This window comes from Lygodium microphyllum, chromosome 24 (assembly GCF_053477565.2).
Source record: "Lygodium microphyllum isolate KBCC chromosome 24, Lygodium_microphyllum_v1.1.10, whole genome shotgun sequence".
Taxonomy (NCBI): Eukaryota; Viridiplantae; Streptophyta; class Polypodiopsida; order Schizaeales; family Lygodiaceae; genus Lygodium; species Lygodium microphyllum.
In genome coordinates this window covers 81806905-81833580 of record NC_141158.1, presented here as the reverse complement: position 1 = coordinate 81833580, position 26676 = coordinate 81806905, and the positions used below count along the sequence as shown (strand labels likewise).

Sequence of the window (26676 nt, the reverse complement as noted above, 5' to 3'; positions counted from 1 at the left end):
TAGCAAGCGAGATAGCGTTCCGTGTGCAAAGGATACAAGGAACACTGGTATATCATTATACGTAGAGCACATCATCTGTTGCACATGAAATGCTTTGTTTGTTATTTTTTTTATTGTGAGCAAAGTAAAGCATTCGTACGGTTACTTTACAATGCAAAATGGGTGAAGTGTAACCTCGCAAGCTTCATAATGACACTGACCGTGTGAACTGCTGCTAGCGGGATACAACTCAAAGAAGGCAGATCACAGAAAAACGGAGTAAAAAATACGACTTGGTTGCTAAGACGGTAGACCTCCCTAAACGGGGCCCACATTGATTAGATAGCAACGCAGAAAAGATCAAAAGCACTGATGATATCAGCAGTCAAGCAAAAGCAAGGAGGTGGGTCGGAAGCAAGGGAAGCTATAGGACAGGACACGGAAGTCGGAAGCAGGGCCGATTCAAGCATAAGGCTCGAGCTTCTCCTTTCCCTCTGAGAGAGAGAGAGAGAGAGAGAGAGACGCACATATGAGTTTTCACTACGCAAACGCACATTCCAGCAGAAGACCCTCAACCCAGCAAAGCTCCGTTTCTATTTTCCTTTGGATCGAATTCCTCTGAGAAACAGGGGATCTCGCTCGTAACAAGGAATCTCACTTTTGGGCGTGCCAATTTTCCAGTGAATTCTCCAGCATTGAAGCCGGATTCCTGTCATCGCCCGTGTGGGTCCTACACCCACATCCAGGAGGCAGGAGCTTGAAACCCTTCGGATTTTGTACGTGGGTTTTTCTTGTCCGATTTGGGTTGTTGGGGTGCACAGCTTAAAGCCCTTACAGATTTCGCATACAGGATTTTCTTCTGTACTGGGGCTTCTGTGCCATACCCAAGGCCGTCGGTGTTAGGGGCCGCTGTGCATACCAGTTCTTTACCCAAAGCAGTAAGTGTGGGGAGTTTCCTTGGTCCCATCCATCTCTGCAATGGTACGGCAGAGATCCTCCAATGGCGCCCTTCGCTATCTGCAGCCATCGTACTACCTCAAGCGCCCACGTCGGCTTCTCCTTATGTTTGCCATCTTTGTCTGCGTCTCTTTTGCAGTTTGGGATCAGCAGACCGTGATTCGTGAACACCAGGTATGCATTTTTTCAATGGCAAAGTCTTGCACCACTGTTTGCTACATGTAGCCAGTCTTCCAGAAGGTGAAAATTTTACTGTCTTATTGTTGTGTATATGAAATATGACTCCACTCATGGTATGGTTGAAGATGGCACTGAGTGTTTTAGTAGTTTCTGTAGATACAGAAACTAATATGAATTGCCTTTTGGATGAGTTGTATCTTCTGCAAGAATTGTTATGTAGGAGGATGTCTGTATGTCTATTTTTCAGAGGTATGTCAATACCTCATTCAATGCAAAAATGCGAGCACGGCATAAACACTCCTCATGTGGAGTTTGTTAGCATTGGCCACAAGGCCATGGTATTGTAATGGTTGATGCACTCTTGGTAGGTGATATAATTGTATCAAGTGATCTAACATCCACTGTTTGGTAGGTGGTTGAATTGTATTCAGTAACCCAATGTCCAGTATTACACGTGGTAGATCTTACCACCAGCACATGTCCAAAAACCACCCCCACGGGTGCACACCCCCTGCCCCCCCACCCCCCCACCCCTCCTGCCCACCGGCCCCCCTTATCACACAAGTTCTCCCTCTTTTCCTCATCCCATCCCTAAAAAAACAAAAACCTTAAAAAACACACTCTTATACTCTCTTTTGTGCAGTTGAAAGCAGCTGACCTGAATGGATGCATCATGCCTGTTTTTGTTGTTCACTTGCAAAACAGCCAATTAAATAAATCTATTTCAAGCAATGCTCTCATACTTTTTGTGCACCATTGCTCCATTAGAAGAGAGTTCGGGGGGTCCATATAAGCTAGATTAGAATGTAACTTTAAGCATTGCATTTTTGTTGGATTAATCTTCCAATGCTAGTGGCCAGAGGATATATTGAGGAATATACAAATGTGCATATTAGGATTTGGAAGCTTTCATCCAAGCCTCAAGGTTGCAAGCTTTGCTAGACCAGCAACAACAAAGCACTAGGTGGGCAATAAGACATGACGGCATAAGGGCTAGGTCTACCAACAACTATTTCTTGTTACGGCAAGGGGCAATCAAAGTATTAGGCAATATGGTCTGAGGTGTGATTGTATAAATGCTTTGGATTGTTTGGATGACAAATTAGCCCAGCCAATTGAATTGTTGGTTGATATAGTTAAGTTTTTGAGCAAGAATTAATACTTACATTAATTTTTAGAATTAATATTTTGAAAATTAATTTAATTGGGTCAAAAATTGCTGAAAAATGCAATCAGAAGGTTTCCACTTCGCAAAATTTGCCCATGCAAGTGAGCCAAAGGCTATTAGAGGTCGTTGGAGCCTCATTCTAGCATGGAGGTTGGGAGAGAAAGAGAGAGAGAGAGCTGCTGCTGGGATTTTTAAACCATTGGTGATTAGTCCAGCCATTGGAGGTTGTTAACGAGCTATCCCAAGCTGATCAAGAGGTCATTGGAGGTAGATCACAGTCCTTGTAGGTTGTCTATAGGTGGGCGACAACAATTTTGGGATCCACAAGGGTAGGTGATTGCATATGGGGCTCCTGTTGGTGTTGAGCTGCAGTCAATCAGCCATTCATAGCAAGGAAACATCAAGATTTTAGCCAATTTTGGGGATGAAACTTTGAAATCTCTCTCTCTTTCTCATTATTCCCTTAGCCAATTCAAAGCTTTCCTCAAGAGATCCTTGTAAACGCCCCGAACAACGTAGTATGCTTAACAATTATGATACTCACTTGTTTTCGAGATTTAATATAAAAGAGAATGAACACTTAAAGCTGAAAATGAAAATTACTCACAAAATTACAGCCATGAAAATGTAAAAGTAATGGAGACAAGATTGAGGGTGGAAGATGGGCAACCCCCCCGACGGAATGTATTTCTGCTCAACCCAAGTCCCTTAGGGAAGAGCTTAGTTACAATCAACTTGAGAGTGAGGAGAAGTAATTCTCACTCTCACAAGATCATGCAAAGATGTACAAACACACATGCATTATCTATTATGCAATGATAATAACTGATTTCTTTACAGTATGAGAGAAGAAAGAGGGGAAATCAGCCTTTCTCCATCGTTGATCAGCAATACATGGATAGGGCTTGCTTCTTGTTGCTAAAATGGAAGAAAGAGTTTGAGAAGGAGGTGTTGTAATGAATTTGCAGGCTTGCTGTCTTGTAAAATAGAAGTGATAGAAGAGGGAATATGGAGGAATTTGATAAAGGAGAAGTGGGGGATGATGATGGGGATGGATGGGGCCAGTTTCTGGCTATCTGTGGGTGCTGTACATGAGTTTACAGCAAAGAAAAATGATGCTGAATGAAGAAAAACGAGCTCTTATTTATAGGAGAGGGAAGAGCTAGTACAAAAGGGAAAATTGAGGTAGCACAAGACAAGTGTCCAGCCACATGTCATGAGATGTGACAAGTGGTGGGACACTTGGAAACTTGTGTGACAAGTATCTTGACACTTGTCTCTTCTCTATGGCCTTCCTTTTTGGGCTGAATACTATCAAGAATAGAGACAACCAAATTTAGTAAGCACAGTCAGAGTATAGAATTTACTATTTTTAGAATGACATCCCTATTTTTTAGGACTAGCATTTTTAGGCTAATTCGAGGCTTCTAAAATTTAGGGACCTTCTAAAATTTAGAGACCCCCCAATATGGGTGTCATATAAAAGCTTTTTCTGTGTACATCGCAAAAATGGTATCAGAATTTTCATGTGACTTTCCTATGCAAAGAAATGTGCATTTCAAGCTTTCTGCCCACACATGCACATTGTACAAGCATTTCATGATCATGCCATCTTGTTGATTGTAACTGTCTGTTCTGGCCAGATCTAGTCTACACTTCAAGGCATCAATTCTTTCTGTGTGTGAGTCTAACCTTGATATGCGTGAGTTCTGGTCACAGGCGCCCAATCGGGCCATATAGGTGGTAGTGTGAACTATCTTTTCTCTAACCCACCACGTGGGTCCACTATAACCTGTGACCACTCATGAGTGGCTAGCTCCAATGCACATGCACTTTTCTTTATATCTAATTAGTGCAAAGGAAACAAATTTAATAAATCATTATATAGACAAATTAATGAAAAATGATACAAATTTTGTTTCTATAGAGTTGTGACAGCCCTCTGGCTTTTATTCAACTGTCCTCAGCTGAAAAGCTTGTTGATATGGCTGAAGAATGTTTGGGTAATCCTTCATGAATTTTTCATCTACCCACTGTGCATCTGTTGTGGATAGATTCTTGAATTTTAGTAAGAATTTTCGTGTCACAAGGCCACTTCTCGTGATTCGATCCTTGTGAAACAAAATCTGTTCAGGTTCCAAGAGTTGCTCTGTTTCTTCAACTTCTGGGGGATCTTCAGTAATGGGTTCCTTTGGTTCTGGTCCTATGTAAGGTTTTAGCAAACTTACATGAAAAGCATTGTGTATTTTCCAATGAGCAGGAAGCTCAAGTCGATAAGAAACTTCATTTATTTTCTCAATCACTTTGAAGGGTCCAAAGTATCTACTGGAGAGCTTTGGAAAAGATGAATTTTGACCGGAACCTTGTTTGAGCTTGCTTTTATCAAACTTTAGCAAGACATATTGACCTTTTTCAAAAGCCAAAGGTCTTTTTCGTTTATCTGCTTGCTTCTTTTGTCGCTCTTGGGCAACTTTGATAGTGGCTCGAACTTGATCCATTGTTGTTTTTAAATCTGAAGCAAACTCATCAGCAGCAAAAATCTTATCTTTAGTGCGAATAATTGGAGGAGGAATCACTTTACCTTGTACTATTTCATTTGGAGCTTTCCCTGTGGATGAGTGCACTGTATTGTTGTAAGCAAACTTCAATAATGGAAGATATTTCTCCCATTGTGACTTATGTTCACTAACATAAGCTTTTAACATATTCAAAAGAGTGAGATTCATCACCTCTGTTTGGCCGTCAGTTTGAGGATGAAAAGCTGAGGAGAACTTTAAAGTGGTTCCCAAATTCTCAAATAAAGCACGCCAAAAGTTACTTGTGAATTTGGAGTCTCTATCTGAAATGATCTCAAAAGGCATACCTTGTAATCTGAAGATATGTTGAATGAAAAGTCTTGCAGCTTGTGCGGATTTCAATGTTTTATGACATGGAATAAAATATGATAGCTTGCTGAATCGGTCAATTATGACCCAAATCATATCATAACCTTGAGGTGTTCTTGGAATACCTGAGATGAAATCCATTGTGATAGATTCCCATGGATCTTTGGGCACTGGAAGAGGTTGCAACAATCCTGGAGTCTTCTGCCTATCATACTTGGATTTTTGGCATACTAGACAAGCCTCAATGAAGTTATGTGTATCTCTTCGTAATGTTGGCCAATAAAAGTAGCTCTCAATTGCACTTAGAGTGGCTGCCCTCCCTCTATGCCCTGCATAAGGGGGTTCATGACTTTCTTTAAGCACCTTTTGTCGAATAGGAAGAGTGACACAAAGGCGATTGTTCGTGAGAAGGTAATCGTCTTTGATGGAATAATCTGGATGAGAACCTCCTTGCTGTAAATTTGACCAAATTGCTGCAAAATCAGCATCTTCATCATAAGTATTCTTGATCGTTTGAAAATCTTCATGATGAGCCACTGTAATAGTTGCAATGTGAGGCACTCTAGAAAGTGCATCAGCAACTACATTTTGTTTCCCTGGAGTGTACATAATTTGAAAATGAAACATAGACAAGAAATTTTCCCATCTTGCATGTTTCTCCTGCAAATGCTTTCGAGTCTTGAAATACTTCAAGCTCTGATGATTAGTTTTGATAAGGAATTCATTGCCTAAAAGATAATGTTTTCATATCTTCAAAGCATGAACCACTGCTAAGAGGTCCTTTTCATAAATGTCATACCTTTTCTCCACATCATTTAGATGGCGGCTTTCAAAGGCTACAGTATGGCCTTCTTGATTTAGCACTGCACCAATACAATCACCGCAAGCATCTGCTTCCACCACAAATGGTTTTACCAAATCTGGAATGATAAGAACAGGTCCAGAAGTAAGAGCTGTTTTCAGCCTTGTGAAGGCTGTCTTCTCTTTTTCCTTCCATTGGAAAGAGGTCTTCTTCTTTGTAAGGTCATGAAGTGGAGAAGCCATATGTGCAAAATGCTTGATGAAGCGGTGGTAATAAGATCATAAGCCGAGAAATGATCACATCTCATGTACATCATGAAGATGAGACCATTCTTGGATTATCTTGATCTTTTCAGGATCCATCTGAATCCCTTCAAAAGAGATGACATGCCCAAGGTAATTTATTTTATGCATGAAAAAATCACTCTTTTTACCATTTACCAAGAGTTGATTTTGTTGAAGTAATTGTAGAACAATCTCCAAGTGCTGATGATGCTCCTTTTCATTCTTGCTAAAGACAAGAATATCATCAAAGAAAGTACCGACATATTGTCGATTCTCTCTAAAGATGCGCTCCATCATTCGATTAAAGGTGGCTGGTGCATTGGTTAATCCGAAAGGAACCACCAAGAATTCATAAAGACCGTATGAAGTGTGGAAAGTAAAGTAGTTTTGTGTACATCTTGTGGTATTACCCTAATTTGATGATAACCACTCTTTAGATCAATGCGGCTGAAAACCTTTGAGCCTCCTAGACGATCCAAAATGTTGTCAATTCTGGGAATAGGAAACCGATTCTTCACAGTGATTTTGTTGAGGGCTCAATAATCAATGTACATTTTGAATGTGCCATCTTTCTTTTAAACAAGAAGAATCGGTGAACAAAATGGTGAGCTACTTGGCCTAATTAGCCCACAGTTGAGTAGGTCTTCGACTTGCTTTCTGATTTCTTCTTCTTTCTGGGGAAAGCTGATAAGGAAGATCTTCCGAAAAACAATCTTTATATTTTTCCAAGAGCTGAAGTCACTCTTGGTTTTCAGTATTCATATTATCTTTTACATCAGTGACATAAAGCAAACAACATTGAACACAATCTTTAATTGCTCTAGAGACTTGCATATGGCTTGCCATAGGTATGGTGTCTCTAGAAACTCCAGCTTGGATCTCGTACTTTTTGCCTTTGTTGGTGAGTTCTACCTTCTTTTTCTGAGAGAAGATGGTTGAATCTACTCTATGATTCTAGGGCATGCCAAGAATCACATCGCAACCATCAAGGTCTCCAATACAGAAGGTATCTTCGTCACTGTAGCCTTGAATTTGAAACTTGAGCTTGCCAATGTAGGGTGTCACAGTCTTCACTGTGTCACCTTTATCAGTATTTAAAGCTTGGTGAATTTCTGCTAGAGTGTCCATCTCTTTATTCTTTAATCCAAGCTCTTTAGCTAATTGCAAGGAAATGACATTTTCATTCGCCCCAAGATCTATCAAGAATAGTGCTTGCTTACCTTGCAACTGTTCCCAAGCTTTTAATAATTTGCGCATCTCTGGAGTGTGAGTTGTGTTTGTAACTACATCACTGATAGCATTGATTTTCACTGGCAACTTAGGCTTGTTGTGAGAAACCTTGCTTTGTTCTTTGTTTGGACATTGCTTCGCTATGTGGCGTGTTTGTCCACATTTAAAGCACTTCCCTTCTTTCATGAAGCGCTACTTTTCTTCTTCGGAAAGTTGCTTTGCTTGTGGGTATAGATTGAAGTGAAATTGAGAAGCATTAGGAGGTGCATAGGGCTTCATCTTCTTTTGATTTGATGGCTGCTTTTGCCGCTGTTTTTGTCATTCATTTGGGGCTGAATACTCCTCATCATCAGCTACTTTCTTCTTATTATTCTTTTGGAATGATTTGTTGCCATTGTGCTCCATTTCCCATGTCTCAACATGGTCAATGAGTTCCCTGAGACTAGAATAATGATAATGATTAAGAGCAGTACGAAGTTTAAAAGCAAACCTCCTTGAAACTTCCTAAGCTTTTCTGAACTGCTGATCTTCTTGAAATGTTGGACCTTCAAAAGTAGCTCCCAAAATCTCTTGGTATAGTCACCAAGTGACTCATTTTTCCTTTGCCAAAGCCGATCCCATTCCATCTTTATATCTCTTTTGAAATGAACAGGAAGAAATTGACTTTGTATCATGCGAACAAATGACCGCTATGATTTTGGGACAGCATGATCATATTCCAACCTCGTCCACCAAGTATAGGCTAAGTCGGTCAAATGTAAAGCTGCAAACTTAATCTTTTCTTTTTCTTTATACTTGTCACGACCATATAAATTTGAAATTGACGAATAAACTTCAGAAGAAGATCAGGATTTTAGGAACCATCATACATACTGAACTTGATCTTCTTTTTAAGTTGAGATAGTGACTTAGTCTTCTTCTTCTTCTTATGCCTTCGTCCATGCCCGGATCTTGAGGTTGAAGATGATGAAGTGCTTGATAGGGATGAAGATGGAGACGAGCGTGAAGAATGTTGACGCCTTTGACGATGATGAGGTATTCCACGAGAAGGGTGTGACTCTTCGTCACTAAAAGAGGGTCCATCAGAGTAGGCGCCAGATGACTTTGAAGAAGAGGATGAGCTTCAACGCGATCTCTTTCTTTGTCTTGAAGTAGAATGGAACTGCCTCTACGAAGTAGTTGGACTTCTTGATCGGCTCCTTTCATTGGTATGGCTTTGTCTCCTTGAAGCAGATGGGCTTCTTTCCTTGAATTCTTTGGGATTCTCAACTTTTTTTAGTTTGAGAAGTTGCTCACGAATTTGTTGATTCTCCTCTCTAAGACTTTGAATGGCTTGAAGGATAGCACCTCGACTAATCCATTGAGACTCTAAGAAAAATATGCTCAAGCACTCAATGCAAGGGCTGAAAACAAACAAACTTATAATTGTAAGCACTACCAGTGTTGGGGTGAGGACCGAGCCAAAGCTCTGATACCACTGTAAACGCCCCGAACAACGTAGTATGCTTAACAATTATGATATTCGCTTGTTTTCGAGATTTAATATAAAGGAGAATGAATACTTAAAGCTGAAAATGAAAATTACTCACAAAATTACAGCCATGAAAATGTAAAAGTAATGGAGACAAGATTGAGGGTGGAAGATGGGCAACCCCCTCCCCCCGAAGGAATGTATTTCTGCTCAACCCAAGTTCCTTAGGGAAGAGCTCAGTTACAATCAACCTGAGAGTGAGGAGAAGTAATTCTCACTCTCACAAGATCATGCAAAGATGTACAAACACACGTGCATTATCTATTATGCAATGATAAGAACTGATTTCTTTACAGTATGAGAGAAGAAAGAGGGGAAATCAGCCTTTCTCCATCGTTGATCAGCAGTACATGGATAGGGCTTGCTTCTTGTTGCTAAAATGGAAGAAAGAGTTTGAGAAGGAGGTGTTGTAATGAATTTGCAGGCTTGCTGTCTTGTAAAATAGAAGTGATAGAAGAGGGAATATGGAGGAATTTGATAAAGGAGAAGTGGGGGATGATGATGGGGATGGATGGGGCCAGTTTCTGGCTATCTGTGGGTGCTGTACATGAGTTTACAACAAAGAAAAATGATGTTGAATGAAGAAAAACGAGCTCTTATTTATAGGAGAGGGAAGAGCTAGTACAAAAGGGGAAAGTGGAGTAGCACAAGACAAGTGTCCAGCCACATGTCATGAGATGTGACAAGTGGTGGGACACTTGGAAACTTGTGTGACAAGTATCTTGACACTTGTCTCTTCTCTATGGCCTTCCTTTTTGGGCTGAATACTGTTAAGAATAGAAACAATCAAATTTAGTAAGCACAGTCAGAGTATAGAATTTACTATTTTTAGAATGACATCCCTATTTTTTAGGACTAGCATTTTTAGGCTAATTCGAGACTCCTAAAATTTAGGGACCCCCCAATATGGGTGTCATATAAAAGCTTTTTATGTGTACATCGCAAAAACGGTATCAGAATCTTCATGTGACTTTCCTATGCAAAGAAATGTGCATTTCAAGCTTGCAGCCCACACATGCACATTCTACAAGCATTTCATGATCATGCCATCTTGTTGATTGTAACTGTCTATTCTGGCTGGATCTAGCCCACACTTCAAGGCATCAATCCTTTCTGTGTGCGAGTCTAACCCTGATATGCATGAGTTTTGGTCACAGGCACCCAATCGGGCCATATAGGTGGAAGTGTGAATTATCTTTTCTCTAACCCACCGCGTGGGTCCACCATAATCTGTGACCACTCATCAGTCGCCAGCTCCAATGCACTTTTCTTTATATCTAATTAGTGCAAAGGAAACAAATTTAATAAATTATTATATAGACAAATTTATGAAAAAGGATACAAATTTTGTTTCTATAGAGTTGTGACAATCCTAGCCAAATTCAAGTGCAGGAGGGTGGAATTGAAGTTGGTAAACCTTGATTTTCAGCAGAAATTAGGGTTTACCAGCCACCTTAGGAAGAGTTCTCAGAATTTAGGGCCTAGTACTTGAAAGTTGGCAGCTGAAACATGGGGATTCTAGAAAGTGTCAAGAGGCCAGCCAGTCAACATTAAGTTTGAGGCAGAATTTGTTATCCAAGGAGCAAATTCAAGGCCAATCCCCAAGCAAACCAAGGGGCACATCGGTTTGAAGACTTGTTGGTTGCTATGGATAGAAAGATGTATTGAAGATTGAAGGAGATCAGAGTGGATCTCAATGTATTTCAACCTTAGCAATACAAGTTATAGAAATACCACAAGGGGCGCGAGTTGTAGGCCAACATGGTGTCCATTGTTGATGATTAATGGTAACATTTGTATTTTCAGTTTATATGAATTCTATGCTTGCAGTAATTAGTGCTTATTTAGGTAATTTACCACCCTTGCCCATAACGAAGGTTGGTTGCAATAACCCTTGGTCCTTTTGCTTCCATATCCAGAGTTTGGAGGATAGAAGGTTGAATAATTAAGTTGGAAACCAGAAAGTAGGTTGGCCTTTTTGTCTAGCTTACTAACTCTATGAAGTGGGTTGACCAGCAGATCCGAGATTCCAATATGTGCTTGAAACTTTTATAAAATTTCAAATGGTTAATGGTAGTTTTCCCTGTGTCCATCGTTCTATGATTGTGGTGTTTTGTCACGAAAATCCTTATTAGAACTTTAAATACAACATTATTGAAATAACTGCTGCCTTTGAGGTATTTTTAGACTCTTTCTATCCTTTAAACTTGGAAAAATGGTGGATGCCAGCCCCCCCTTTTTTTGAGGAGAACTAATTACGATAGTCTTGTCTAATTGCAATTAAACGTCTGTGATGTTTTACAGGAGGAGGTATCAAGGCTTACTGAATTGAATGAAGAACTATCTCAAAAGGCAAGTGAAAGTTTTTAGAACCATTTATTGTGTTTTATCACCACAACTAAGTCTCTGTTTTTAAAACTACGATCCCATCCACTTATGAAACATGCGCTGTTAGTGTAGGTAATGACATTGACTTATGTGGTATTAGGTTTTTTGCAGTTGGAAGAATATAAAAGGCTTTTGGGTGACAAAGTACAAGATCTTAGTGAAAGTAAAAGTGAGAAATCGGTTCTGAAAGGTTTGAATTATGGAGAGGAGAATTATGAAGACATGGATCCTGTGGCACGTGAGAGAAGGGACAAAGTTAGGGGTGCTATGATCCATGCATGGAGTTCCTATGAAAAGTATGCTTGGGGTATGGATGAACTATTGGTATGGATCCAGAACCTTTTGCAGTCAAAAGTTAATCTAAACTTACTGATTAGAATTCCATATGAAGAGTGATTTTTTATTTTTATTGTGCCTTTAGCCTCAATCACAAAGAGGATCAAATGATTTTGGAGGCCTTGGGGCGACTATTGTGGACTCTTTGGATACGCTTTATATCATGGGTCTGCATGATGAGTTTGAGAAGGCTAAAGAGTATGTTTATATTAATGTTTCATGCAGTTTTTTGTTGGAGTTTTTACTTTTATCATTAAGTTCTTAATTTTATCATTAAGAGTTCAATTTTATCATTAAGTTTTGTTTAATTGAGTGAGAGTAAATGAAGCCATAATCCTGCTGACATTCTCAGTGTCCATTGATCTCATAGAAGATAGGGAATATTCTTTTATTGTTTAGGGCTAATCAACAATGTGAAACTTTAGACAGTGCATCATGTGTCTATTTTGATACTTGTCGTGTTTTTCCCTTTGGATGCAGGTGGGTTGCAACAAAGATGACATTTGATAAACAGTATGATGCAAGTGTATTTGAAACAACAATCAGGTACATAATATTTGCTGATTGTTGGATATCTCTAGTCGTCAAATGTTTCGTTTTGTTATTCATTTGGTCAATGTTTCAAGCAATTTTTTTAAAAGAGTTTGTATTTTCAGCTTTGTACAATTCAAACTTGTTTTCTCTTGCTTTTCTTTTCTCATAATTATCTCCTATATTCTTCAGTCTCATTTGGAGTTACCACGGTTCTTTTCTTGTAGTGTGGTATTGGGACTTAAAAACGGTCCAAATTCAAATTCTAACACAGGATGGTATTGGAACTTAAGAAAGGTGAGTTGGCATTGCCTGATTTGGCTTGGACTCTATGTTCACCAACTAATGTTGCCAGATAATTGGGCATATATGTTCAGGCTCAAATGTTCCCAAAATACTGCCAGCTGAGAACAGTACATTCGTGGCATACATATGACTTTTGTGCAAGCTCGATTCCTTTATACCTCAGATTCTGGAAAACTCGAGTCTATCAGACTGGTGATTGTGACAGAAAGGTGAATTGAGAGGGACTGGCATGCTAAGTCAAGTCGTTGAGTCTCGTAATGGTAGAATGGCCACCTCTGGCATGAAACTCCATTTGTACTTGCAGGACTGATGTTTTTGATCCATAGTGTTTGTGTTTTGGATATGAAATTGTCTCTGTATGTGGTACACTTTAGAGATCCTTTCCCATTTGAAGATGTTCGCATGATTGAAATGCAATACTATGGATTTTCTAGACCTATGATACTTCTTTGTGTCAAACATTAGAGGTTCAAGTCACAATATAGGTTCCTCGGGGTTGAAGGTTGTGGGCATCATGAATGATATTGTTGTTGATGTGGAGTACCTTCATTTGATAGGAAGGTGTCATAGTCCTTGATGGATCCCTTGGAGGTGAAGATGTGTGACAAGGTGATTCTTCTACATAGATTTAGATGGGATCTTCATCAGCAAAGACAAATGGCTCTAATGCTGAGAGGATCTCTGACAGTATCACCTGGACAGATCATAGATAATTCAATGTTTCAGTCAACAAAGCATGGGATAAACGAAATACAGATTGATGAAGCAGTCCATCATGATCTATGTGAAGAATCAAAGGAGGAGAAATTATAGTGTATAAACCATTGATGAGCGTTATGAAGAGAACTAGTGGAAGTTATTGTAAAGTGTCCCATAAGATCTTCTTTATCCAATTAAATTAAGTTTTTTTGTGCTACATACTCTTGCAAGTGTGTGTTTTGTGTAAGTGCTCCTATTGACACATGGCTGCTAGTGGTTTTGCCAAAAGAGATGCATAGGTTTCAAAGAATTCATTAGTAATACCATCCCAACTAGGACTTTTACCATGAGGCAAATGCAACAAAACTTCCATAACTTCACCCTCATGGATATTAGCCTTCGGAGTATCTTGCATGTCCTCTGGAACTTGATCTCTAACCAAGGTACAAAAGATTGCACAGGCATGAGCAACTTGAGGAGAGTATGGTTGTCGTGAACGCAAGAGATTCGCCCAGTACTCCAGACATGTACATACAATAGATTGGGGGTCTATGGCCATGATACCATCTGCATTTTGCAATCTCACCATATTCTCCCGTGTTGGGGATGCATGCAAAGCTTAATAGATTTATGAGTCTGACAAGAACTATTCCGAAGACCCTCAGTTAGATCTTGAAGCTTAGCTTATTGATAAGACTGCAGCTAAAAGCATGGAATAAGTTCAACGAGCTTTGTTAATAATGAGACTAGAAAAGCATCCTGTGGATAATCAAGCAACACTAGACAAAGCAAGGCTAGTAGTATGTCCTTTGCAGTATGCAAACATTGCCTAGTAAGTGAAGCATGGTAAATCCCATATTGCCTTGACACTGTTTGCACATTAAGAAGCATTCTATCAAATGAGGCCAAGCCTTGCAATGAAAAATCGCATAGGAACATTTCCAGCAATTGGCTCATGTATCCCTTAAAGATAATATGACTTTAAAAAGAAGAGTTAAATTGCAAGGGCAACCTACCAAGAGACTCATGCAAGCATCCATAGGCTGCCTAATCATATCAAGCTATAAAGGAAAATGATTTGATAAGGCATATTGTTGCGACACTTGCATTTCCAAAATTTCTGGTAAAAAGGAATCCTCATGCATAGCATAAATACGGTCCAATCTAGACCATGGTGCCAAGTATTGGATTGAGTGAAATGAGAGAAGCTTCCAGCTTACCAGGACCACCTATTCGTAGGACGGATTTGTTAGGGATCTCACCCATGTGCTTCCCACAAATGGTTTTCTTTACTTAGTGTGTATCAGATGTGTCTTATTGCCTTGAGGCTTGAGCATAGTACTCTGATAGCTGATGCAGAATAATCTCAGTGGCCCGGAAAGGAGAGATGGTACAAGGAGTGCATGGTGGAAGACGCATATATTCCCGGGGGGGGGGGGTGGGTGGGGAGCAAAGGTTGAAGTCGGCGAGTATCAGTGGTGTGTTTGGTGATGCCACAATAGAAGCACCCAATAGTTAGGTCATCTGTTGGTAAAGAAGCCATGGGTACTAGTGTGCCTTGTTGAAGAAGGAAGAGGTGGAAGAGGTCAGCCACGAATCACGAACTGTAAGGTCCGCCTCAAGGGGTGTGAGGACAGTGTGAAGCACGAACCGCAATGTCCACCGCAAGGGGTGGGAGGGCAGTGGAAGGGCTGGAAGTGAGCTGCCAGTGGGAGGAGGATGCTACGAGTAGGAAGAGGTTACAACTAGTAGAAAAACGCAGGTGAGGAGAGAGAGAGACTAAAAACGCAGGCTGCAGGAGAGAGAGACTAAAAACACAAGAAATATCAGCAGTAGCAGTCAATATGCTAAAATCAGCTCCGAACAGTGATTGATAGGCTGAAAATAGGTGCCAGACTATTATAGACAGTCATGGCCAGCTTGGACCACGATGTCCTTTGTATCCGAGGTGTGGGTAGCAAGCTGAAATACTTGAAAACTGCAAAAATGGGATTGTTTTTTGAGTGGAGAGTGATCAGTAACAATTGCTCTACTGTAAACAATTGCAAACTGTAGGTGGAAGGTTGGAAACATGCGCCAAATTGTAGATGACAGCAAGGGACAGTTGAGACTGCGATGTCCTCCGCGAAAGGGGTGTAGGCAGCAAGCTAAAAACACGTGAAACTTGCAAAAACAAGATTTTGATGCAGTGGAAGAAGAAGAGAAGTGGATGCCAAACCCGTCACTAGTCTTTGTTGTTACTGGAGTGGAGGATCTTTGCTGCTGTTTGAGCAGATCTAGCTCTGATACCATGTCAAAAGATGACAGACCAACGAGACAGTAGGGTTTGCAGGGAGGAATACGGAGTGAACTCCACAAACATGGAGAACAGAAGAGAAGAGAGAAGAAACTCTGATGGATGGAATGATGAAGTTTTGAATCATGGAGTGAATGTGATACAAGCGAACAAGGGTGTCGTAGCACAAGGAAGATGATGAAGACAACAACGAACCATGAATTGCAATGTCCTCCTGAAGGGGTGTGAGGGTAGGGGAGAGGTTGGAGAGGAGGTGACGGACTGAATGAAGTAGCCGTGAGGAATGAATGAGAGAGTGGCCTATAAATAGGTATAGTCAATTTAGGATGGCGCCTCTTTTTGGGCCTGCAAAACCTAAACGCAAAAAACGCAAACTACGGGTGAAGGGTTTCTCAACAGAGATGTGGCGTTTAATGGTACCTAACATCGATCTAATGGTCAAAGATGGCACAGAGAGACTCGGCAGTGGAAGATGCCCAGCCAATTTAATTATTGGCCAGTTAGATTATTTTTTTGGGCACCAAAATAATTATTAGATTAATTTTCAGTGATTAAACATTGAAAATTAATATTTAATGATGGATAATGCTGGAAAAACCATTTGGGAAGGTTGCCACTTGGCAAACTTGCCCATACAGGTTGGTAAAAGGTTGAAGAAGAGGAAAAATGAGATCATTCTTGCTGTAGCAAATGTGGGAGAGCCATGACCAGCCATGGCCAGCCTATTTTCAGCCATTGCAGCCAGCCACGAGTGAGTTTTGAGGAGGCAATTGTAGATTCGGACATTCCACAGGTGGGCAATTGCATTCAAGTACAAGGTGACAGCTGATTTGGATGTCTGAGCTGTAGGCGACAGCATTTAATGCTGTTGTGCCAGGGCAGCAGCTGCATTTGACTGATTTTCAGTCATTCTTCGCGACAAAACTTTGAATTTTCTCTCTCTACAGCTTTCTCTCTCATCTCCCAGCCATTTCTCAGCCTTGCTTCGAAGATCTTAGCATTTGCACCCTTAGAGGCTGAGAAATTGCAAATTTCTTTGTTGTAAACTCTAATTTACTGCAAAAATTAGAGTTTAGCAGCAGCCTTGGGAAGTGTGCCAGAAAATTGGAAGCTCCAAGACTTGGATTTTTCAAGGCTGAAGGTGAATTTCAGCCAAATTTAGGTGGAGGACTAGCCAGCCATTGAATTTGAAGCATTTCCATCGTCTATGAAGTGGGTGAAGGCCAATTAAGTGCCTGAATCAAGGGGCAAAACAAATTGACGACTTGTTGGTCCCTTTGGACAGGAAGGGGAGTTTGGATTGCGAAGGGGATTGGGAGAATCCCATTGTAAATCAACTTCTTTTTCAATAAAGCTAAAGAAATACCGAAAGGGGCGCCAATTTTGGGGCCAATCGAGTATGCGTTGTCCAAGATCAGTAGGTAAATTTGTATTCTCAGATTTGCATTTATTGTTTGCTGCTGTAATTAAGTTGTAATCAGGGATTTACCACCTATCCATGGAAGGAAGGCTAGTTACAGTGTCCCATAGGCAGTATGCAATGTAGTTGGCACCAAAACAGTGCGGATAGTAGCCATGGCATTCTTCAACGAAGGCTAATATCCCGCTTGGTAGCCTTCAACTTCCACCCAAATGGGACATTCACGCTAAAGTAGACATTGGAAATCTGCTAGAGGCCTCCAAGGCACAACATGAACTGAGTGATGGTCAAAGAATGAAGGCAACTTTGCCAATAGAGAATTCCTCATCTGAGGAGATTGCAATAACACTTCATATAAGCACCTAGGGCCTACAAAGGTTTCATTAACACGTCACAGTTTGCTTGCATCAAGGAAGACCACCATTGATGGATTCTAGCGAACATCAGAATTCTGCCCATAAAAACAATGTCACTTTTCTCATACAACCCAGAAAATGAATGCAACGTTGCCTTGGTATCCACATCAGTATCCATGAGATCCTCCTCAACCTTGTTAGAAGGATGTGAAAGTTTTTGGTGAACATAATCACCCAATAGTGTACTGGCAAATTCAAGAAGGTGATCCCAATCCAACTCTTGGGATTCATCAGAAATAGTGGCTGCTTGCGCATAAGAGTGGTCAGGAGCAACCATATCTTCTTCCAAAGCATGCTTGGGACGCTTGCTGGACCAAAGGCTGCCATCTTTTGATTGATGAATGCAGTATCAAGGCCAGCCATTCTCTCTCTCTCTCTCTCTCTCTCCTGTGTGTGTGTGTGCGCGTGTGTGTCTAAAGGCGCAGGTCTACAGATCTGTAATTCCCACAGGCTGGGCAGAACATCTCTCTCTATGGTCTGCACGTCTGAGTGACCATTCACAGCAACCTGCTCAGTCACTGCACAGCCATGTACCTTGGAAGGAGTGTTTGTTCCCCAGGCTGGCTGTGCTGATACCTGTGCCTGTCTGCACAAGAGCTGGAGCAGTGGTTGCACCTGGCTGGATACAGTTATCCTGGCAACCTGGCTGTCTGCATGAGATGTATCTGTCCAACTGCAGCCTTGTCAATCACAGGCGGCCTGCTGCAGCAGTCAGACCTGTCCACTAAGGTGCCACAGTAGTTGCTGGTGCTCCTGGAGGTGTGCAGGCTAGGTGCACAGTGCAGAGCAGGGCAAAATTTGCTGCCTAGTGTTCCACATGGCACTGCAGTAATTGCACCTAATTCTGGGGCTAAAACTAACAAACAACTGAGAAAGCACCTCCAGATCAGTTATAACACAACAAAAAAGGAATTTATACATTTTCTATTATTTTGCTTATTTAATTGTTTAGTAAAATTGTTTCCTTTGCACTTATTAGATATAAAGAAAAACACATTAGAGCTGGTCATTAATGAGTGGTCATAGGTCATGGTGGACCCATGTAGTGGGCTATAGAAAAAATAGTACACATTTCCACCTATATGATCCTATCTGGCAGTTGTGAATGGCACTCAAGCATATTAGGGTCAAGTTCGCACATAAAAAGGATTAGTGCCTTGAAGTGTGGGCTAGATACACTAGAGTAAATAGTTGCAATCAGCCAGATGGCATGATTATGATACATTTGCACTTTGTGCCTTGGATTGATCTAAAAATTTTTAGGGAATACCTAAATTTTAGGAGCCTCGCATTGACCTAAAAATGCTAGTCCTAAAAAATAGGGATGACATCCTAAAAATAATAAGTTTTGTATATTGGTAGTGCTTGATTGTTTCTATTCTTTATAGTACTTAGCCCAAAAAGGAAGGCCATATAGAAGAGACAAGTGCTAGGACACTTGTCACACAAGGTTTCAAGTGTCCTACCACTTGTCATACCTCATGATACATGGTTGGACACTTGTGTTATGCTACTCCACTTTTCCTCTATGCACTAGTTTTCCCCTTTCCCCTACAAAGAGAGCTTGTTTTTCTCAGTCTACATCATTTTTTTTGGCTGTAAACTCTTGTATAGTAGTTGAATATAGCCCAAAGTTGGCCCCATTTATCTATATCATCATCCTCCACTCCTAACACTATCAAATATCTCCATATTCCCTCTTCTTTTGCTACTATTTTACAACACAACAAATTTGTAAATTTGTTACAGCCCTTGTTTCTTGATCTATTCTTCCATTCCAAGAGCAAGAAGTAAGCCATATCAATGTATTGTTGTTCATCAATGGAGAAAGGTTGGTTTTCCCTCTTTCATTCTTATTAGTAAATAAATCGGTCGTTTTTATTGCATAGTTAGTGATGGGTGTGTGTATGTACATCTTTATGTTATCTTGTGAGAGTGAGAACTACTTCTTCTTACTCTTTGGTTGATTGTAATTGAACTATTTTCTAAAAGACTTGGATTGAGCAAAAATAAATTCCTTGGGGAAAAAAGGGGGGGGGGGGGGAAGGGGGAAAAGGGGAGATTGCCCATCTTCAACCCTTAATCTTATCTCCATTACCTTTTTATTTTCATGGTTGTAAATTGTCGTATTCAGATTTAAGTATTTGTTTTCTCCATTTCTTGAAATATGAAATCTTGAAAATAAACAAATATTATAATTGTTGAGCATACTACGTTGTTTGGGACAGCCTATTGTGAATGGGCAGCCACCTCATGTCTTGTGCCAAGAAATTGAAGGCTCGGTACTTGAAATCAACAGTTGGAATTCAAGGAATTCCCATAGATTTCCAAAAGCAAGCCATCCCAATTTAATTGGGGTTAGATTTGACTAGCCAAGGGTCAATTGAAGGCCAATCTAAGTGAATCAAGGGGCAAATTGATGAGAAGGCTTGCTAGTCATTTATGACAGCAAAAGGCATTGGAAATTAAAGGAGATTGGATCAATCTCAATGTACTTCATTCAACTACAATATAAGTTAAAGAAATACTGCAAGGGATGCCAACTTTTGGGACCAACCACATGTCCATTGTCCAAGATTGAGCCATTATTGGTCAATGCCAAAGTTGTGTTGGAAAAAACTAACTCCACATCAACAAATAAACGTGTCTATTTTGGAATCACTGCACATCAAAAGAGCTAAAGGGATCCGTATGTATGCCATTGAAATGGTTGGTCCAATTTTCAGCTGCACATGCAGTGGCCACATATTGATAGCTTTCAACTCCCCAATTTCAGTCTAAACCTCTAAAGGGACTCGTATGTATGCCATCGAAATGGTTGGCCCAATTTTCAGCTGCACATGCAGTGGCCACATATTAATAGCTTTCAACCCCCCAATTTCACTCTAAACCTCTAAGTGACCCAATCATTTTACTTTTTCCCTTGTTGCGAAGCCCCCAATGTTGAGAGAGGACAATGAGATACAATGCTACCCGATAATAAAAGTGTGCACTTACAAACTTTGCCATGTTTCAATTTGAAGTTCACGATCTAAGCATCTCGTTGTTTATTTTAATGGCAAATTCAGAATACCTAGATTCCTAAGAATGCAAAACAAACTTAACTTGCCCATCAATCTAGACAAGCATACACCTTCCATCCTAGGTTGCCACAATTCATTCTCCACTATTGTCACCATACTCTTGGAATATCAACAAACTCAACGAACCCTAAGCGATTACACTTTCTAAGCCTATACTAATCTTTGGTACATAACTGAGGCACCATATGAACCACTTTATTTCAATACAACAATGGTAATTATTCCAATACAGGTTTTCAATAGATGCTTTCTTATAAAGCACCTCATAAATCCTCTCATTGTGCAGAAAACACCCTCCACATGGTCACTTTGCATCAATGTTTTTGAAGATTGACTCACATCTACCAGGAAGATCTAATAATTGATGGCACTATTTTTGGCATAAGCAAAAGACCAGGTTTAACGCACAAGAAATCAATCCAGCTGCTTCAAACAATAAACCAACTGCTAATCTGCAACTGTCAAAGTTTCCTCCCCTCGTACATATGCACACCGATCAGCAACCAGCCTAGAAATTTTGAGGTAATACCTTCCACATACTTATGAATGAATTAAACGTCCCCACCAGCCCAGTTGCCTAGTAACTTAGCTCCCAAATACAACACCCTCGTCCATAGTTGCCATGAATCTGTTAGCATACATATTCACAATGTCTTTCTTCTTCTATTTACATCTCCTTCTTGTGAGCCTCAATCTAAGTCAAATGAGGAAGCGTTGTCACTATAGTTATCTGTCATTCTTTCTTGTGTGTCAGTCCTGTTCATTATAGGCAGATAGCATGGAGGTTAGTATGCATTTGCACCAGTATACTACAGTCTGTCTACACTGGTTCCGTCCCAGCTAGATTCGGAGGTGATTTCTCAACTGTTCGTTGTCAGTTTTAGCCCCAGATTCAAGTGAAGTTTATTGCAGTGCCATTTTGGAGCCTTGCACAGCAGATTTTGGTAAGGTGGCAGCATTCCACATTGGTTAGACAGCATATTTTTCATTATTTTATTGGTCGGACTGATTTGTGGATTTTAGGCCCCCATTTTAGCAGGTTAGACAGTTCAACACTCTTCCTCTATATATATTTTAGGCTGCCAACACATCCAAATATCGATGCCTCCATTCTTCTCATCTCAACGTGCTATTTCAGTCACCATCCACATTCCAATCTCCTCACTGATATACACAAGCAGTGTCCAAGGGCTATTTGTAGCAGCCTTGTATTCAGCATTCACTTTCTGAATCATGCAAATTTATTACTTCTTTGCATTCTTTGTCTCTCTCTTCCCTTCTTCCTCCATGATCACGATGTACTTGCATTGCGCATTCTCAAAAGGGAACATCCTTGAATGAGTGGAACCGAAGCAGTCCCCTGAAAAGGGGACTTCACCAAATTATTGTGGATTTACACCACATTTCTGTGCTTATTGCCCCCCTATGATCATCCTCTTGCTTGGCACCATTGAAATCCAAACCTTTTGGCATTGATATTGAGTTCTTTGACTCAAAGACATGGGTTTTATATCCCCCTTGTTGAGCTAAAATGCATTACAAGCTGATTAACTTTTTAAAATTGCCCTCGAACATGTTATTACTGAAAGTTTCATTAAAAAGAAATGCATTGCTAGAGAATTCTTGTGTCCCATAAGCAAAACCCTTGTATTTTTGTTCAAAAAAGCACCCAATGCATCATAACATGTGTGTATGGATTCTATTCTCTGATTTGAAACATGCTTTTGCTATCTCAGATATGGACTGCTTAGACTGTTATTTGGGGATTGAATTTACCCAAAATTAGCATGGTATCATCAGGTCAGGGTCACAATATGTGGATAAGCTTTTGCATAGATTCAACATGCAAAATTGTAAACCTATGGGCACTCTGATGGAGATAGGGTTGAAGATATTGATGCATGATGGTAGTGAGATGTTTGATGTGGCAATCTATAGCTAGGCTATTGGTTGTCTTATTTATATTTGTAACACATGCCCTGACATACACGTTGTAGTACTTAGGTGAGCATGTTTATGCACAGCCCACGGATAGTACATTGGTAAGCTGTTAAGCGGATCTTTCACTTTTGGCAGGGTACTCGGATGTCTGCATTACTATTTCTAGTAGGGGAGACTTGCAACTATTAGCTTACGATTCAGATTGGGCTGGTGACTTAGACACTTGATAATCTACTAGTGGACACTGTTTCTTTCTAGGTGGCTCATGCATTTCATGGCTTGGTAAGAAACAACTTATAGTGGCTAGCTTGTCTTATAAGGCTAAATACAGGGCAACTTTCATAGCAACAGTTGAATGTGTATGGTTGCACATATTGTTGGCTGATCTACTGATCTTATTGGAGGGTCATACACCCATTCTTTTTGATAGTCAGAGGGCTATTGTAGTCGCACAAAATCGTGTGTTTCATGTTCGCAGGAAACACATTGAGATTCACTATCATTATATCAGAGAAAGATGTTATGCATGAGAGATTAGCTTGACGTATGTTCCTATATAGGAAAATGTTTTAAATATTTTTACCAAAGTGTTACCACGTGAGAAGTTTGAGACTTTTCCAAAGTTCTTGAACTTACTATCCTTTGGTGATTGATCTTCCTTGTACTTCGTCTCATTGGTATTGCAAGGGGGGAACTAGAACTCACCAATTCTAGGCAGCACCCAATGTAATTTGTGTGGTGTGGACACTTATTTAAGTGTCAATGTAGTGTGAGTACATCTAGTGTCTTAGGATATTGAAGTAGTGGCACTAGGCTCTAGAGTAAATAAACCTAAGTCTAGTTGGTTGGTGGAAGTGTGGTTAGGTCAACCTTAGACCTAAACCTTAGTTGTACTTCATCTATCTTTTTAGTTCAACAAGTAAGTATACTCTCGTTTAGCTCACACATTGTTAGTGTCTACTCTCTTGTTTCTCTCTTTTTCATAGAGCTGATAGCTGGTTTTCACACTGATGAGTCGGGACAGCTCTTTGACAACCTCCAATGGCTAGTAGGCTGATCATCAATGGCTGGAAAATTGTAGCAATAGCTCTCTCTTTTTCTCTCCCAACCTCCACCATGCTAGAAAGAGACCCTTACTAGCCTCATATAGTCTTTCTCTCACTTGTATAGAAAGGTTTTGCCAAGTTGTAGCCTTTTAATTGCAAACCTCCACCATGCTAGAAAGAGACTTTACTAGCCTCATATAGTCTTTCTCTCACTTGCATGGAAAAGTTTTGCCAAGTTGTAGCCTTTTAATTGCAAATTTCAGCAATTTTTGTCTAATTAAATTAACTTTTAAAATATTAATTTCAAAAATCAATTTAATAATTAATTCTTGCTCAAAAAATATCTGTGCCAATCAACAACTCAATTGGCTAGGCCAATTTATCATACAAGTATTATTGAGCATTTATTAGTTCTTGAACGGACGTTTATTTGTTGACTAATTCCTAGTTCCTGATGTTAGCATTGATATTAATGGCTAATAAATTGATCTTGGCCAAAATTTGGAACCAGGTATGATGTAGTGCTTGTCAAGGATAAATTATTACAACTTTTGTCTTTGATACCCACAGATTTCTTAGGGTCCTTGGCTCGTCATTGTGAAATAACTAACTTGCATCTCACATGTGTAGCTTACATATGTACATTTGATTAATACTTAATCAAATGCTAAGCAAAGCATAAAAAATTCACGTCCTTGTGATACCCACAGATTTCTTAGGGTCCTTGGCTCGTCATTGTGAAATAACTAACTTGCATCTCACATGTGTAGCTTACATATGCAAATAACTAACTTTCATCTCACATGTGTAGCTCACATATGCACATTTGATTAACACTTAATCAAATGCTAAGCAAAGCATAAAAAATTCACGTCCTTGTGAATGAGGTTACTATTTTTTCTTCGGTATCGACATCCATGGTTGAGACGGGTTCCTACCCTTCATTGGCATTCTATAGCTTATGATACTTGCCTTTGACATCACCTTGCCTTTCGTGTTGTACCCTCCCCTTTGCATTGCATGATCCTTATCATCTTCGCAAAAGTGTACTTGGGGCAGGTGAACAATTTCCCCATGAGGGACTCTATCCAAGTGCCACCTTGCTATACGCTCATCATGTAGCATTACTCTATGTATCTCATTGTGTAGAGCACTGCTGAGCAAATCTTGAGTTGTTTCAATCGGAGGTTGTTTCCCCCATTACTGCCACACCTTTATTCTTCTTTGCCCTTGTACTTCATCATTGATGTCCATGAGTGGTTAGGATAGCAACTAGCTTGTCTGTTTTGTGATGTGTGAATCTAACCATCCCTTTTCATTGTCTCCTTTGAGGCATAGTTACCGGATAGGATGAAAACCTTATTTTAGACCATTTAAATAAACAAACAACAAAAGGCAAAAAAGTTCAATGCGGTTCCATCTACCTTTGTAGGACTTGGTAGGTTACTAGGTAGCCAATGCATACCCTTTGTCCGATGCCTTGCCCTCTCGGGGTTGATTATTTGGGCTCCCTTCATAAGATGACCATTGTGTCTAAAGTCTTGGTAGGGCCACTTGGTAGTTGATATGCACCCTTTGTCTAATGCCTTGGCTATTTTGGGGTGGGATGCCTTGGGGTGAAAATGGACTTGAGGTTTTCCTCTCATCACTTTCTATTTCTAGTTTTGGGCTGGAGAGGGGGTGTTGAGCTAATAATGCATTACAAACTGATCAGCTCTTTTAAATAGCACCAAATCATCTTATCCCCAGTGGACATCACACATTGATTACTCCCTTAGCCCGCCCCAAATAGAGCCACCGACTATTGGATGGCTTTGCCCTTGAGCATCTTGTACATTCTTTCCTTCATTTACAGCGTTGATTCATTCACTTCAAAGTTCTCTTTCTTCCTTGTTTGTGTTTGTGTCTTTTGCTTTTTGTGTTTTGCATTTTCATCCACATTATTGTGTTTTAGTTGTGTTCATACATTTTGTGCTTTCTCAGTGCAAACGCTAGCATATGTTCACACACCCCCCTAGTCATGCCACCCCACACACCACCACCACCACCACCACCACCTATTTTCCCATCACAGCAAAAGAAAAAAGTGAAAGGAATAAATAGCTAGAATATATCGATTGATAACAATGTGTTTTAGACTTTGCATTTAAGACTTCACATTGAAGATTGCTCCCTATATGCTTAAGAGGAGTAGAGTGGCTTTAAATGCAAGGAAACAGTGTGAGGGGCGAATCTCATGTTGCTCTTGGCACTGTCACTCATGCATCACTATGTAAAGTTTCGTTGAGACAATACTGTATAATTGTCCCAAGGGCCAAGCTAGATCTAATATCGATGTGGCATTTGCTTTCTATAATTATCAAAAGAACAGTGTACAATGCAGGTTGTTTGCAATGATGTAGATCAATGCTTTAGGCATAAAAGTTGAGAGTTAGTTTAAGCCTTTGAAGATGGGGGCAGTAAATATTTTGGAGCTATTTTCATAATCTCAAAGATTGTCTTTCTCATAATACATTGGCATGTCAATATTATTGCAAATTGTGTATCTTTTTTTCTTTCTTTTTGGGGGGGGGGGGGGGGGGGGGGTTTGTGGGGTTTTCACACAGGCTGCTTTGTTCTGTTGAAGAGCTTTTCTGCTATGGTGCATGTTTTCTCATTTTAAGTGCTTAGTTTTTGATGTTATTCTGCTCAGGCAGCTGAATGAGAAAGACTTGTGCATTAGGTAGCAATGAAAAGAGTACTTGTCAACAGAGACTCAATGTGGCTATTGGGGGTTTGTATAGGGGAGTTAGTATCAAGTGCAGCTGTTGCATACTCATTGGTCTTTTTCTGCTACACACTGAGTACAGACTTAAGCCTGTGTAGATATAGTTTTTCCTTAAAGAGTTCATTAAGGACATGAAATGATGGACCTCCTTTCCTGACTCTCTTTAATGTCTCTGTCTGTGTACATACGACTTTGGTAGAGTACTTGGAGGCCTTCTTAGTGCATATGATCTCTCTGAAGAAAACATGTTTCTTGAGAAAGCAAAGGATCTTGCTAATAGATTATTACCAGCGTGGAACACAGCAACAGGAATACCATACACTACCATCAACCTTGCGACTGGGCGTGCACACAATCCAGGGTGGACTGGGGTATGCATTTTACATACTACTGCTTTCCTTCAATAAATCTCTGATAGTCCTGAAGCATTA

At 40.1% G+C, this 26676-nt stretch overlaps 1 protein-coding gene across 2 annotated transcripts in view; it reads left to right on the top strand.

Moving 5' to 3' along the window:
* Window positions 1-368: 368 nt before the first annotated feature.
* MNS1 (alpha-mannosidase 1) overlaps window positions 369-26676 on the top strand; it is a 96294-nt gene continuing 69986 nt past the window's right edge. The window contains exons 1-7 of one of the 2 annotated variants that reach the window (XM_087665978.1): window positions 369-755; window positions 830-1110; window positions 11321-11368; window positions 11516-11728; window positions 11826-11938; window positions 12221-12286; window positions 26445-26616. In XM_087665978.1, the coding sequence (XP_087522104.1) occupies window positions 958-1110; window positions 11321-11368; window positions 11516-11728; window positions 11826-11938; window positions 12221-12286; window positions 26445-26616 (765 nt within the window). In that variant the 5' untranslated portion in view covers window positions 369-755; window positions 830-957. Of the gene's footprint in view, window positions 1111-11320; window positions 11369-11515; window positions 11729-11825; window positions 11939-12220; window positions 12287-26444; window positions 26617-26676 lie in introns of both variants that reach the window. The other variant, XM_087665977.1, reaches the window with a different exon arrangement.